Source organism: Typopeltis vanoorti, chromosome 2 (genome assembly GCF_054136105.1).
Source record: "Typopeltis vanoorti isolate ZY-2024b chromosome 2, IOZ_Tvanoo_1.0, whole genome shotgun sequence".
NCBI classification, from domain to species: domain Eukaryota; kingdom Metazoa; phylum Arthropoda; class Arachnida; order Uropygi; family Thelyphonidae; genus Typopeltis; species Typopeltis vanoorti.
The window spans coordinates 186,902,310-186,918,381 of NC_143550.1; the positions used below are offsets into that span (position 1 = coordinate 186,902,310).

At 35.6% G+C, this 16,072-nt stretch overlaps 1 protein-coding gene across 2 annotated transcripts in view; it reads left to right on the forward strand.

Moving 5' to 3' along the window:
• The window catches only part of LOC150109739 (solute carrier family 35 member F5), a 456,325-nt gene that overhangs the window by 32,834 nt on the left and 407,419 nt on the right, over nt 1-16,072 (forward strand). For both annotated transcript variants that reach the window (XM_090409943.1, XM_090409951.1), the window contains exon 2: nt 248-506. In XM_090409943.1, coding sequence (XP_090266069.1) covers nt 411-506 — 96 coding nt within the window. In that variant the 5' untranslated portion in view covers nt 248-410. The remainder of the gene's footprint in view (nt 1-247; nt 507-16,072) is intronic.

Here is a 16,072-nt window from a genome sequence, read left to right on the forward strand (position 1 = left end):
TTTGCTGTATTAGGATGACCTTGGTGGTGATTGTGTGGTATAAGCTTAATCTACTATACTGTCATGTGTAAATTAGGTATTCAGCAGTTACTTGGGCAAGTTGTAGAACCCATGTCATTGCAACCGTAGATGGACTGAAATCTCTTGGAGACTTCAGTTTATTTATGGTGGATGTAAATGAACTAGTTAAAACTTTTTTTTTTTTCTTGGTGAAATAGATTTTCACAGCTTATTTTATTTAATGTAGGTTTTTCTTCTGTAAATTTACTGGAGGAATGATGTCCATATGCATGGCCTGACATGAAGAACAGGAGTCAGAAAAAACTTACTGGTTCCTGACATCGTTAACGGGGTTTCTGCACTATGCTGCATAGTATCCTTGACACAAAATCAGATTATACCTGAATTCCATGGCGATGTTAACTAAAACACAACGCTTGCTTGTGGGAACTTTTGTGCTGCTTCTTGTAGATATCATATGGGTGGCATCATCAGAATTCACCAAGGTATGATATCATTTTGAAACAAATAATTGAAATTTTCTAGATAATTTTGATATTGTATATGTTCCATAGTAGTCTACTATGTTATATCATTTTCAGTATTATAAAGAATAGACTTTGGATGGACTACTTAAACATCATTGAACAAACTTGAGTATAAATTAAAGATGCCATGGAATTATATTCGTGGTGTCACACTTTATCCAAGTGTAAGCAAACCAGGTTTGCACGTGAAGTCACTTCACGACTGGACTACTTTTATATAGAGGCTAATGACTTCACATCATCAGTTGCCTTAGTATCACATAATGCAATGCACATATCCTCACAGACATGTATAATGCCATGAATTATGGGAAGAGCCATTACCCAGACCAGTTACAACCTTTATTGAGGTCTCATCGGTGGGAGCCAGACCCAGAAGTGATACTGATTGGTATCTGTTGGTATCACTTCTGTATTGGTATCACCAGAATCATAGGCATCTTTAATTTATAGTATAACCAAGTGAAAAAAAATTTCAAAAACTTGAGTAGTTTGTCCAACATATATCGTGTCACAATATTTGCAAAACAGAACATACCGTATAAGACGCACTTTTTTTCTTTGAAAATAGGTCTGAAAAACAGGGTGCGTCTTATACGCCGATACTCAGTTTTTTTATTATTTTCATTTCTGGAAATTTTCTCTGTTCCGAGTTATGCGATTTCTTTATTGCTTCCTTGCAGTGTGTGTGTGAGCATTCCAGTTACGTAGAGCAGTGTTTCTCAAACTTCAGACATCCGCGTTCATGTGATTGGTGCAGTATTAACAAAAGATCGTGCTGCTAAATGACAAAGACAAGGCAACAGTTCAGTCGAAATGCTAATTCTCTTATATCTGTATAATATCTGAAACACATTCACTATATATTTCTTCGTTTTAACACGTTCACTCAAACAAAACCATATGTTGCACCAGCAACATATGGTTTTGCTTGAGTCATACAGTATTTTCTGTGTGTGGGGGGGGGCATGCGATTCATTAGTTAGTGCCGTTTTTATCCCAGTAGTCTGCACAGCCTACAGATGTCTCTGTACCTTATTCAGTGATACAATAGGAATGTTTTATGATCTCGAACTTCACGGATACATTGAATTTTATTCTATGCGTTAATGATGCATAGCCGAAAATTGCCATGAACCCCCGGCGGTACACGTACAGCGCATGCGCATCCACTGACATAGAGTTCAGTGGATGTGCATGCGCTGTCATCGATGATCACAGCTGTGTCCTGTTCGTTTAAACTTTCCAATTGTTGTCGCAGTTGTGAACGGTGATAAATTTCTGCCGTTAAATTTTCTCTAAATTTCTTGGAAAATTATGGCTGAATAACATTGGCATTGTTACAATATTGCATACAAGCTACGTGTGATTGCGTATGTTAAAGAACATGGAAACAGGGCTGCAAAGAGGCATTTCGGACCACCCTCAACTGAGAAAATGATAAGAACTTGGCGGAATCAGGAAGAGGATTTAAAAAATGCAACTCAGAGTAAACATAACCTACGAAGTGAAACTGCAAAATGGCCAGAACTCGAGGCAGAACTGAATACTTGGATTTTAGACCACAGAAAAGCAGGACTTTCAGTCTCTACAAAAATGATTATTAATCAAGCGAAAGTGATAGCCATTAACACAGGGATCGCCAACTTTACTGGATCAACATCGTGGTGTTCAAGATTCATGAAGACAAACCAGCTGTGTATGTGGACTAAAACAAAAATATCACAAAAGATGCCAGCTGAATATGAAGAAAAAATTATTGAATTTTGTCGATTCATCAGTAACGCAAGGAAGCGAGAAAATTTTGAACATGCATAAATAGGAAACATGAACGAGGTTCCACTGACTTTTCATGTGCCCTGAAACAAAACTGTAGATTCCAAGGGCACTAAAAGTGTTACTATTAAAACTTCGGGGCATGAAAAAACTCACTACACGGTTGTTTTATCCTGCTGTGCTGATGGGACAAAATTGCCGCCACTATTGATTTTTAAAAGGAAGATGCTACCCAAAGAAAAACTGCTTAAAGGTGTGTTTGTACATGTTCAAGCAAAAGGCTGGATGGATGGAGGAGGAATGAAGTTATGGATAGATAAAATTTGGTCTAGGTGCCCTGGTGGACTGTTGAAAAAGCATGCCATGCTAGTATGGGATCAGTTTCATTCTCACAGAACAGACGATGTTACAAATAAACTCAAGGTATTGAAAACTCAGTTGTAATTCCAGGAGGTCTAACTAGTCAGCTTTAACCTTTAGATGTCCGTATATTAATAAATCATTTAAGGGATTTATGAAGGAGAAGTGGAACAGCTGGATACAGTTTTCAGATTTTGAGGTTACGCCATCAGGAAGAAGGAAGAGGCCTAGCATTTCGCAAGTTTGTGAGTGGGTCAAAGCTTCATGGGATGCTGTGAAAACTGAGACAGTGGTTAAAACATTTAAGTGTGGAATTAATAATGCACTGGATGGTACAGAGGACAATTTGTTGTATGAGGACTCAGATTCTGATTTAGAAGAGGTTTCAAGTGTCTCTTCTTTTAGCTCTGGAGATGAATTTCTGGGTTTTGACGATTAAAAGGTGGGTACTCTTTCCTAGTTAGATTAGGTATTTGTTGAAAGTAGACCTACTTATTACTTTATATTTGAAATACTGTAAATTCATTATAATATTCAGTGATAAAATTTTTTTCCTAAAAAAATGTGTACAGAAAAGGGGTGCGTCCTATATGCCAGTGCGTTTATATATGCCGGCAAATACGGTAATTAAAACCAAAGTTTGAAATCTTGCATTATGCAGAGAAAACTCTGCATAATGCAAGATTTACTAACAGAACTAGGCCCACAGAAGTGTGAGCCTAGTTCTGTTAGTTGCATTGTGCACAGCAATCTTCGCATGTTTATCACTAGACAGAGAGAGAGTTGTCTAGTTGTATGGATTAACATTCTGTGGGAAGATTATGAGAACTGTGTAGCTGTAATAGCACCTCACAAGATTAGAATGCTGCCACCTGTTATTTTCAACATGCTAAAAACACTCGGAATCAGTAGGATGTTTATGTATTGGACTGTTAACTTAAGAATGATACAGAAGATGCATCTGACTACCAAAGAACAGGTCGAGCATGCTGTTGTGTCCCAATTTACGATTATTATGCTTTAAACTATCCTTACATGTGAAACCCTACTTGTCTTTATCCAAAAAATCTTTATATATGAGATATCACCCAAATATAAATATTCAAGCGTCTTCTCCCCTTAGTGTCCCTAAATATTTATTTTATACTGTACCTTTCAGGACATTTAGTTTAAGATATAAAATTCAAAAACAAGGAGCAATTACCAAAATATGTCTGAGTATGAAACTAATATGCAGTCGTGACCTTTATCTCGTAACTTAACAAAATCCCCCCTGCGTGATTAGGTTCGTACGTTGTTACAAGTGGTGTGGTGCATTGAGCGGCAATCTCAGACAACTGTATTTTCAATGAACAAAAGTTTATCAAACTCTTAAACATGGTACAATTCATTCTTTATCAAATAAAACTCAATTCAATACTAAGAATATATAATACAAATTTCACTAGCTAAACACAAGTATTAGGTTAAGACCCTACATGAGAATTGTGATCATATCGCCATAACAGATTCTATACATACAAACATGTATAATCCTAGAACTAGTTGATCCTTTGTCTAATCCCTTACTGGTTTGATCATGCTATAATTCTGTATTTTCTAGGACATATATAATCAGTTACTCTAATTTTCTCACTAAGACAATATGGATTAAAATTATCCTTTCGCTGAGCTAATACAAACTTTTGACCTTTAAAACTCTCTTAATTAAAATACAATGTACATGCATAAATCTCTAGGCACATGAATACGTATTAATTAATAGTAACAAGCTCATTTTTATTCTAGTTTGACATGTACTAAAGTCCTAGTATAATTCTCATTAATCCTTTCAACTGTTCAGTAATTGAACAATGACTACAGTTACATATGATTTAAATTGACACGAGATCTTACAGTACCTTTTGACTTTGGTCTTCTACACTGGTCTCTACCTTTTTCTGATATTTTACCTTCCTAGGACAAACTCTTCTATAACTTATCGCTCCTAAGTTCTTTTGGCACTAAGATGGGCTTTCACAATCTTTACCTTACATTCTTCAATCAAGGACATACATAGGATCATCTATTCTATGGCTATGAAATTCACCACATGGGCACTGACTCCTTTATAGAATTTTCTTTCTCTCGTTACGATCACTGGACGATGAAACACACTGACATTATCTTCTCTCTTTTTAACTAAACAGCATCCCTCATTTCTTACAATAGGAACACGGAATCGAAATCCTGCACACTTTATTTCCTTATTGTGTCGGACGGAGAAAACTCCTAACCCGTCACTCAAGAAAACCGCGTGAGACCTATATGAAGACTCGTGAAGAAAATACTGAGGAAAAAGCCTTGTGTGTGTGTGGGGGGGTTCCTAACCCTTTTATACGATGACCCCTACCAGCACCTTCTTCAATTTCTTTTCTTCCCCCCCTTACTGGAGTCGATTTCACTGACCAATTAGAGTGGCATTTTTCTGCCAAAACATCATGCGGTCGTCCATGTGCACGCGACTGACACGTGATGAAGTCTCAATTCGGGAATTATGACCTTGAGCTTTGGTTTTTGTTTAAGCTAACCTCTATACTAAATTAATCCCCTTTCCAAAATTTTCTAAGAATTAACTCGAATCTTTAATCTCTTATTTCAAGTGTAAAAACTAGCCTCTCACTTACAAAATCCTATGACTAATCTTCTTTGCTTTACTTAACCTTATTTTATCATATCACAACTGTAATAAAATTCCCTTCCTTTTTTTATTTAGTTCAACAAACAATTTCAGCTATATTTTTCACTTCCTTTTATTTTTTGTATTCGTTACTTTCAAGGGCTCTTAACGATATCTGCTTAGGAACAAGCCTGCTTACTTAGTTATCTATAAAGGTTTTTATTTCTTCTCCTGTTACATCATGATAACTGAAATTTTCACATTCTTAAGTTATCAGGGTGTAACACTGTGTTAGGACACAACAGCTTGTGAGAGCTGAGAAGGCATGCCTACACGATAATCCTGTGAGGACTCAGATCTTGTGAGAGATAAATGTTTCACAGAATGTCACATGTACTAACTGGTAACCTTGGAGTGAGAACCTATCATCGTTCTACTGGACACTTCCTAACAATACAACTTATGTGGCAGAGGGTGATAAAATCAAAGGCACTTCTCCAACGATATGCCAACAACAGAGACAGAAATATCCTTTTCACATATGAGAAGATTTTCACCATTGAAGAACCATTTAACTACCAAAACGAACGATAAACTATATTATTTATTAAGGGGATATTAAATACCACATTGTTTTAAAACCGAATAAGAAACTCAAAGATTGGAATCAAAGAGTTTCATGCTGAATATAGTAACTATAAATGTATCGGCGACTACTAGCATAAGCTAAAGCACGTAGTTCAAGTACATAGTACAAACTAGGACAACTTGCCGAAATGAAGCCTATTGGCTCTTTACTTTAAATAATTTATGGGTGCACCTTTTTGACAACTTGTATAGCAGAATATATGTTCTTTTCGCTATACCCTTAGTATTATACTTTGGTCTAGCTACTCACTGATGAGATCTCAATAAAGATTGAAACCGGTCTGGGTAGTGACCTCCCACCATAATGTATAACATCACCCATCTCCTAGGAGATGGGTTTACATTATGGAAAATATTAAGAATAGCGATCAGAACTTTCTCCACCTTTGCAACGAGTTGATGATTGACGAGTTCTGAATCATCATCCTACATCAGTGATGGTTTGGTAGGTGTGTGTGTGTGGGGGGGGGTGACATATTAGGGTTATCCAAATTTCTGCAAGAAAAGGGTCAAAACCTCTGCCAAAGTGTCTTGAAACTGTGCTGGAACCTGTGATACAGACCCTAAACAACACCTTGTTTAGTGATAGGCAGTGGACCTTCCAGTAGGACTCAGACCTTACACACAAGTGGTTGGAGGTGAATGTGTCCAATACATATCACCATCTGATTGGCCTTCTGGAAATCCTGATCTGAATCCATTGGACATCAAATTGCGCTTAGAGCTTGGGAGAGTAGCTTGCAAGAAAGGATACCTAGTCGCCAGCCTGAAGGTGAATTTAGAGAAATGGCAGCATTTTTATTCTGTTTGTGCATGCTGCCATCAATGTGTCCTCAGACATTGGGCACATTGATGGCAGCATTCACAAATACAATAAAAATGCATTTCAAATATTGAGTGCACGTTATACATGTGGTTTACATGTGCTGGAAGCTGTAAATGATTTACTGATAGATTAAAGGTTTATGTGCTATTCAAGTTCTAACAGTGTTTATGGCTAGACTAGGTACACTGCTTGGAAATAAGTCAATCAAGTGAGAAACAAATAGCCTTTTGCTGCGATGACTGCAGCAATCCTACGGGGTGATACAAATAAGCATATAACAGCAGTCAGTGGGAATTTTGCACCATTCTTCCTGTAATCATGTAATTTGGTTCTGGACTGTTGATGGACATTTCTTGACCTTATCCAATGCACCAGTTCATCCCTCAGATGCTTAGTATGGTTGATATCAGGGCTTATGGAGCCCACTCAAGTGTGGCGACATTCATCTATGCCAGGGGGGTGGCTAACCTATGGCAACTTCTGGTGTAGAAGAACGTCAATGCACCACTTCTGGTGCATGTGCCAAAAGTGGTGCATTGGATCCCAATGATAATAATAAAAAGTAAGCATATTTATGCAAAAAGTATTAACCAGAAGTCATTATTTTTAGCGATTCTATTATTTTGTGCACATATTTTGCACATTCACTTGTTTTGTCCTGAGGAGCCAAGTGTTAGCAACAGCAGTGCATCACAGATTTGTCAGTCAATTTACAACTGATACTCATGCACTACGGAGTTGTGCTTTGTTCGTCCTTTGTGAGTTTTTGTGGTTTTTGCATTGCAGTTTTTGTACTTTTTGGAAAATTAAACCTTGTTTTTACATTCAGTTACCTATCACAATGCAAAAGAAAAACAGAAGGTGGTAGTAAGCGTGAATTCAACGAACAGTGGGAAAATGAATTGTTATTTATAGTGAATCCGTCAAGAAAGCCATTATGCATTGTTTATGAAAAAACCTTCTCAATAATATAAGACATGATCTTAATAGACACTATAAAACACATCAGACTGAAATAGAAGGAAAACTGAAAGTAGTGCTTGGGTCTGAGTTACAGAGAGAATATGTGATTAAGAAAAATGAAGAAATCAAAAGAAGATGAAATATGTTTGTTAAAAGAAGTTGTGAAAGTTTGGCGATTACAGAAGAATCCTACGAAATTGCTTTAGCATTGACCAAAAAACAGTCTTTCTCTGATGGAGAAGAAATTGTTGAGCCTTGTCTCTAAATATTTGCAAGATGTCTTGGTGATAAAAATATCAAAAGGAAAGTAAATGAAATTGCTCTGTCAAAGCAAACAGTTATAAGACACACCTGAGAAACTTTCAGTTTCTCAGCTACATCTCATGATATAGCTGAGAAAGATCTTGTCCGTGCTTGTACTTTCTTTTCTTTAGCCTTGGAGATCTGCTCATATATGTGATGTTGCCCAGTTACAGATTTTTGTAAGAGGAATCGATGATAATTTTAACATTTTTGAAAACCTTATCAGTCTTGAATCGCTTCATGGAAAAGCAAGAGGATAAGACATATTTGAGAAAGTGAAATCTTGCCTAGAAAATCTACAAGTACATTCTAGTAAACTCATCAGTGTTTGTACTGATGGAGCTCCACCAATGATAGGTAACGTCATTGTAACTACAACTTTGCTTGAAAACTTTTTCTATCGTCCTTCACTGAAATATCACTGCATTATACATCAAGAGTCACTGTGTGAAAAAACATTACATTTGCAGCATGTTATGTGACTGACTAGTTGTGAAATGTGTGAATAAAATTAGAGCAAGAAGATTAAACAAGAGAATTTAGAGAATATTGTGAAACATTAGATTTGGAATATGGTGATCTTGTTCTTCATTGTGAGGTACGCTGGTTTCAAGACAGCAGGTTCCAAGTACATTTTGGATACTGAAAAATACCGTTCATAATTTTCTAGAAGAGAAAAATGAGCTATCTGAGAAATGATCCCTTTTATGTGATAACAATTGGCTCTTTGATTTAGCATTTTTGGTTGATGTTATCAGTGATCTTAATTTGAAACTGCAGGGTAAGAGCAAATTATTTCCTAGCTTAGTAAAGGATATCAATGCATTCAAGATGAAGTTAAAACCATTTACCTCTCAGTTAGAAAATGAGGATTTGAGCCAGTTTCCACACTTAATAAAGCAGAGTAAATGTGCTGAAGATAATGGTAATTTTACAAAAATACATCAAAAAACAAGCAATTGCAAGAATCAGTTGAAAGTCGCTTTCATGAATTTGCTAAAGAAGAAGACTGCATGCTTGCATCTTTAAACCCATTTTCACTTAGTGAACAAAAAAAATTATGAAGATACCTAGTAACATACAAATGGAACTTATTGATTTGAAAACAAATTTATTACTGAACATGAAATCTCATGAGCTTCCCTCAGTCCAAATGCTTCCGACATGATTAATTTCTGGCAATCATTACTTTGTGAGCATTTTCCAGAATTAAGAAAATTTGCCCAGAGTTATATGTTGTTTTGGAATGACATACAGACATGAACAAGTATTTTCAGCCATGAAATGGATTAATAACAAAATGAAGTCATGATTGACTGATTCAAATTTGAAGAATTCTCTGCTGCTCTCAGTAACTAATTTAATTCCAAATATTAAATGCTTAGCGAAATCAAAACAGACTCAAAAGTCTCATTAAGATAAGTAATGTTTATCTTATTTTATATTATATCACTATATCATGTCTATATTAAATATGTCTATATTAACATTTTTACAGGGAGTTTTTAAGGGTACAAGGGTCGTAATATGCACTGAACTCATACTAAGTAGTAGTATCAGAATGTTCTGATACTTCTCAGAGTTCATTGTTTGTCGCACTGCAAACAGAGGTCCTATGCCAAACCAGGAAAAACAGGACCATACCATCACACTGCTACCTCCAGATTTCATAGTTGGGATTGCACACTCTGTCAAGAGATGCTCACCGGGCATCTGCAACATCCATGCCCATCCAACTTCTCAGTAGAAGTTGCAGTTTGATTTGTCGCTCTATAGCACAGCTTTCGTAGCTACCACATCCCACTGTGGAAACCCATCTAGTCTCGCTTCTGAATGTTTTTGTGCAGATTTGCGTTCCAGTGGATTCTCAGAACTACACATTCAACGTGCCAGCCGACAAATGGTGGTTTTTACATATTATCATTTGTACCCCCCCCAACAGTTGTTCAATAAATGTAGTGGTCATTCACTGTGGGTGGCACTTGCAGTTGACTCCATATGTACTTCCATCTCAGTATCGTATACCACTGATTGGTGAGCTGGGATGGCCGAATTTGTTAACAGTTTTGCCAAACAGATAGGCCTGCAACATGACATCCTATCATAATGCCTCTTTCAAGCCTCATCAGTTCCCTTTACTCAGCCATTTCACTGGGTGGCATCATATTCCTCCAGTTTATAGCATGGTGCACCTTGTCCATGGGAGGGGGGGGGTGTCCTTTGACTTCTTTCCAAGCAGTATAATATATACAATAGATTCTAGTTCATAAGTTATTTTTATTGATCTCTGTAACAGGGCTGTGGCTTTTCGAACTAAAAAGCCCACAGTGAGGTATGGAAATGTATGTGTTGTACTTTTGATATAAAAGAGGCATTATTGAAAGTGCATCATATTTTTGCTGTCTGTTTGATGGTGAAAGCTTTATATGTCATTACGTGGACAGTAATAGCCTCTAGTTCCACCATAGTGTGTGATTAGTCACACGAATACAGCACATTTTTTTTTAATATTGACTCGACATATGAGATCACAAGACACATACCACAAGAATGCCATGTGTGAACAAATGATTAAGAAGTAATCTATTCATGTATGGAAGGCGCACCCTGGGGGGATGGGACCTTGCCCCTCAAAAAAAAAAAAAAAAAAAAAAACTAGAAAATTTTCCAAAAATCTTTTTCTAATTAAAATTCATTTTTTTATTTATGTTGTGTTGTGTTCTATTTCTATACTACTTATGATAACGGTCACGTAAGGTAGAAATACCCTATTATAAAATGACAGTAAATACCAAAAAAAAAAAGAAAAAAAAAAAAAAGGGGGCTTACATTGTATAAAGCCATGCTAGCAACTGCTGAGAGTCTTATTCCTTTTTATATTTGTATTTATCCATACATGAGTAGCAAGAACAATATAGCACATCAGTGCTCTGTTGTGGGGGGGGGGGGGGGGTAAGGACTGAGAAAGAAATCTGTTGACATTTATCTTGAATAGAGATTGTAGTTAAAAGTTTTTTCACTTGGTTATACTATAAATTAAAGATGCCAAGAAAATTATATTCTTGAATTAAGGGGATATTAAATCCCACATTATTTCAAAGCCAAATAAGAAACTCAAAGATAGAAACCAAAGAGTTTCATGCCGAATATATAGCAAACTATAAAAGTTTCGGCGGATTGTAACATACGCTAAAACACGTGGTTCAATACTACGGCAACTCGTAGCAAAGGTGGGGTAAAGTTCTGATCACTTCTTAGTATTTCCCATAATGTAAAACATCTCCTAGCAGATGTATGATGTTATACATTATGGTGGAAGGTCACTATCCAGACTGGTTTCGACCTTTATTTAGGTCTCATCGGTGAGTAGGACATGTCACTAGCAGACGTATGATGTTATACATTATGGTGTGAAACACATCTCCTAGAAGATGTTTTACATTATGGGAAATACTAAGAATAGTTATCAGAACATTACCCACCTTTGCTACGAGTTGCCCTAGTATTGAACCATGTGTTTTAGTGTATGCTACAATCCGCTGAAACTTTTATAGTTTGCCATATATTCGGCATGAAACTCTTTGATTTCTATCTCTTTGAGTTTCTTATTCGGTTTTGAAATAATGTGGGATTTAATATCCCCTTAATTTAAATAATTTTACATTGCCAAAATGAAGCCTTTTTGCTCTTTATTTTAGTAATTATATTCTTGATTTAATCCTTTATCCTAGTGTAAGCCAATTTGCACGTGAAGTAATTTCACGACTGGGCAACTCGTATGTAGAAGCTAATGACTTCACATCACTTCTTGGCATTTATTCATATTTGTTCAAATTAGGGGATATTGGATACCTACAGTAGATGATAAAAACAGTCTTTCTCTTCTAAATTTATTGTGATGGAGTATGGTTGTCTTGTTCCAATTTATTCTATGAACCTTATCCAAAGCATGCTCTGCAATGCCCAACTGACCATAGTCATGATTCCAGATGTATTTTTGTGTTCTTCCATGTGGATGGTAGCTGATCTTGTCATTCCATAGTAGGCCAGCTTGCAAGAACAAAGTCTATTAATGAAATAAAGAGGCTTCACTTCGGCGATGTTAAAATTATTTAAATTAAGGGGATATTTAATCCCACATTATATCAAAGCCGAATAAGAAAACTCTGAGATAGAAATCATAGAGTTTAATGCCGAATATAGTAAACTATAAAAGTTTGGCGAGTCCAAGCGTGAGCAAACACCTCGGTGGTACAATACCGGACAACTCATTGTAGAGGTGGATAAAGCTAGGATCGCTAGTCTTAGTATTTGCCCTAATGTAAAACTCATCTCCAAGGAGATGTGTGTTGTTTTACATTAAGGGAGATAGGTCACTACCCAAACCAGTTTCAACCTTTATTGAGGTCTCATCAGTGGAGTAGGTAAACCAAAATAATACCACGATGTAATGATAATAGCTTTAATACTTTACTGTACAAGTTGTCAAAAAGGTGCACAGATAAATTAATGAAATAAAGAGCCAAAAGGCTTCACTATGGCGATGTTAAAATTTAAATTAAGGGGATATTTAATCCCACATTATTTCAAAGCTGAATAAGAAAACTCTGAGATAGAAATCAAAGCATTTCATGCCGAATATAGCAAACTATAAAAGTCTGGCAAGTCTAAGCGTGAACAAACACCTGGGTGGTACCGGCTTTGAAATAATGTGGGATTAAATATCCCCTTAATTTAAATAATTTTAACATCACTGAAGTGAATCCTTTTGGCTCTTTATTTCATTAATTTATCTATGCACCTTTTTGACAACTCGTACTGTAAAGTATTAAAGATATTATCACTACATCTTGGTATTATTTTGGTCTGCCTACTCACTGATGAGACCTCAATAAAGGTTGAAACCGGTCTGGGTAGTGACCTATCTCCCTTAATGTAAAACAACATACATCTCCTAGGAGATGAGTTTTACATTAGGGAAAATACTAAGAATAGCAATCCTAGCTTTATCCATCTTTCCGAGTTGCCTGGTATTGTACCACCCAGGTGTTTGCTCATGTTTGGACTCGCCGAGCTTTTATAGTTTGCTATATTCGGCATGAAACTCTTTGATTTCTATCTCAGAGTTTTCTTATTCGGCTTTGAAATAATGTGGGATTAAATATCCCCATAATTTAAACAAAGTCTATATTTACCATGAACTGAAAGAGGAGGGAGTTCATCTTTAGTAGAGCAAATAAAGATAGCTAGTTTTAAGTGGGGCTTCAAAGTTATGCAAAGATTGTATTTCTTTAAGATTTTGGCTATTTTTTCTGATGTGCTTTGGATATAGGAGATGGTGATGGCATTACTAAAATCTTTCTGAAGTGAAGGTTGTGGATTAGAAATAGGATTTATTATTTATTTTAATTTTATTTTATTATATATATATTTTTTTTGATACTGTAGGAACTGTAGCCATTAGAGAAGGTTTGACATATATGATTGAGTTCTGTTTCAAGATCAAGTTCTGATCAAAGGATCCATTGGTTAGTGTTTTAATGATACCATATTGTTGAGATCAGGATGATGGGCAAGTTTGTGAATGTATCTACCTGTGTGAGTGGGTTTTCTGTATACTGAAAAGGACAGGTTACCATTAGGTAGGTATGTTGACCAAGGTGTCTAGAAAGGCTAGACTATTATTAATATCCTTTTCCATTGTAAATTGGTTAGAAGTTAGAAGGTTTGAAAGAGACTGAGTCAAGATCTTGTTTTACAAAATCATCCATCAAAAAATTGGCAAGAGGGAGATGAGAGGAGAGAACCCATAGAGGGTAACTGATATATCATTTATCACAACTGATACCACAGAGGTTTCCTCTGTGTATAAATTTTGTACTTACAAGAGAAATATCTGGAATGGATAGCAAAGGAAAATAGATCTATGAGGAAAAGCTTTTTTAAAAAAGTAATAAGGTGTCATTTAAAGGAATGTTGATGAATAGTTAGATGATGACAAATATTCCTATGATATCAGTATTATTAACAATTAGATTTTAATGTAACTTTTAAAGTGGGAAGTTTTTTTTTTTTTTATGTATGATGGGGTATGACCAGTAAGGAAGGCAACAGATTTCACTAATTGTAAAATTTAATAGCAAGGGGAAACAGTAGCATTTGCTATGGGTCTTAGGGAGGAATTAACCTTGTGAATTTTAAGTTAACTATATAGTGTTGTGTCCCTATCTATGATTATTCGACTTTCTTTTATCCTTTCAAGTGAATCTCTAATTTTATCTTTATTCAAAACTAAACTATGCATGAGATATTACAAAATTCATATATTTAAGCTTTTTCTCCCCTTAGTGTCCCTAATATTTATATTATACTGCGCCTTTCAGGACATTTAGTTTAAGATATATAATTCGAAAACAAGGAGCAATTACAAAAATATGTCTGAGTGTGAAACTATTAAGCAGTCATGACCCTTTATCTCGTAACTTTTCCCGCGTGATTAGGTTCATATGCTTTTTCAAGTGGTGCATTAGGCAGCAAATTCAGACAACTGTATTATCAACGAACAAAAGTTTATTTAAAATCTTAAACATGATACAATTCAATTTCTGTTATATAACACACAATTCAATACTAAGCATAAAATTACAAAATTACACAAGCAAAATACAAGTATTAGGGCAAAATCCTATATGGGAATTTGCGATCATGCTGTTATAATAGATTTTATACATATAAATATACACATATAATCCTGGAACAAATTAACACTTTACTTAACCTTTTACTAGTCAGAATGCTCTATATTGCTATAATAACATGGACATTTATATTTATATTCTGTATACCTTATCTAACTTACAAAACATTATAGGTTAAACTATCCTTTCGCCATGCCCATACATACATTTGACCTTTAAGACACACTCATATGAAGTACCATGCACATACATAAATCTCTAGCACATGAATGCTTATCAAATAATATAAACTAGTTTACTCTCACTCTAGTCTGACTTGCACTAAAGTCCTAGTATATCTTCAACTGTCCAGTAATTAACAATGATTGCAGCTATATGTGATTTCAATTGATACAAGATTTTACAGTACCTTTCTGGGATGAATCCTGGTTTTCACGATCTATACCTTTCGTGCTTGAATTAAGGACACACATTGGATCTTCTATTCTATCACTATGGAACTCATCACATGGGCACGGACTTCTGTATGGATTTTTTTTTCCTCGTTACGAGTACTGGATGATGAGATACATAGACAATTTCTTCCTTCTTGTAACTATACGGCTTTCCTTGTCTCTTGCAATAGGAATACAGAATCGAATTCCCGCACACTTTGTTTCCTTGTTGTGTTGGACGGAAATAACTCCTACAGCATCACTCAGGAAAACAGCATGTTAGCTATACGAAGATTTCGTGAAGAAACTCTGAGGAAAAAAGCCCTGTTGGGAGGGGGGTTTCCTAACCCTTTTATCTGCATGGCCCCTATCGGCACCTTCTTTAATTTCTTCCCTCCCTCCCTCCCCCTTACCGGAGTCGATCTCATTCACCAATTAAGTGGCCTTTTTCTGCCCAAAACATGCTAAGGTTCGCTTGCATGCGATTCTCACGTGGCGACATCTCACTTCGGGAATTGGCCTTGAGCGATCGTCATTTGTTTTAAGCTAGCCTCTATACTAAATTAATCCCCTTATTAGAATTTACTTGAATATTTTAATCTCCTTTTTTCAAGTGTTAAACTAGCCTCTCACATGCAAATTCTTATCACTAATCTTCTTTGTCTTACTTAACCTATTTTTTTCCATATCCTTTTTTTTTGTAATAAGATTCCCTTTTTTATTATTTAGTTAAACAAACAATTTCTATTATAATTAATTTACTTGGATGCAAGCATATTTTCTGTCTTTAAGTATTTTGTATTAGCTACTACTTACATATGATTTTATATTTTTATTTTCATGTTACATCATGATAA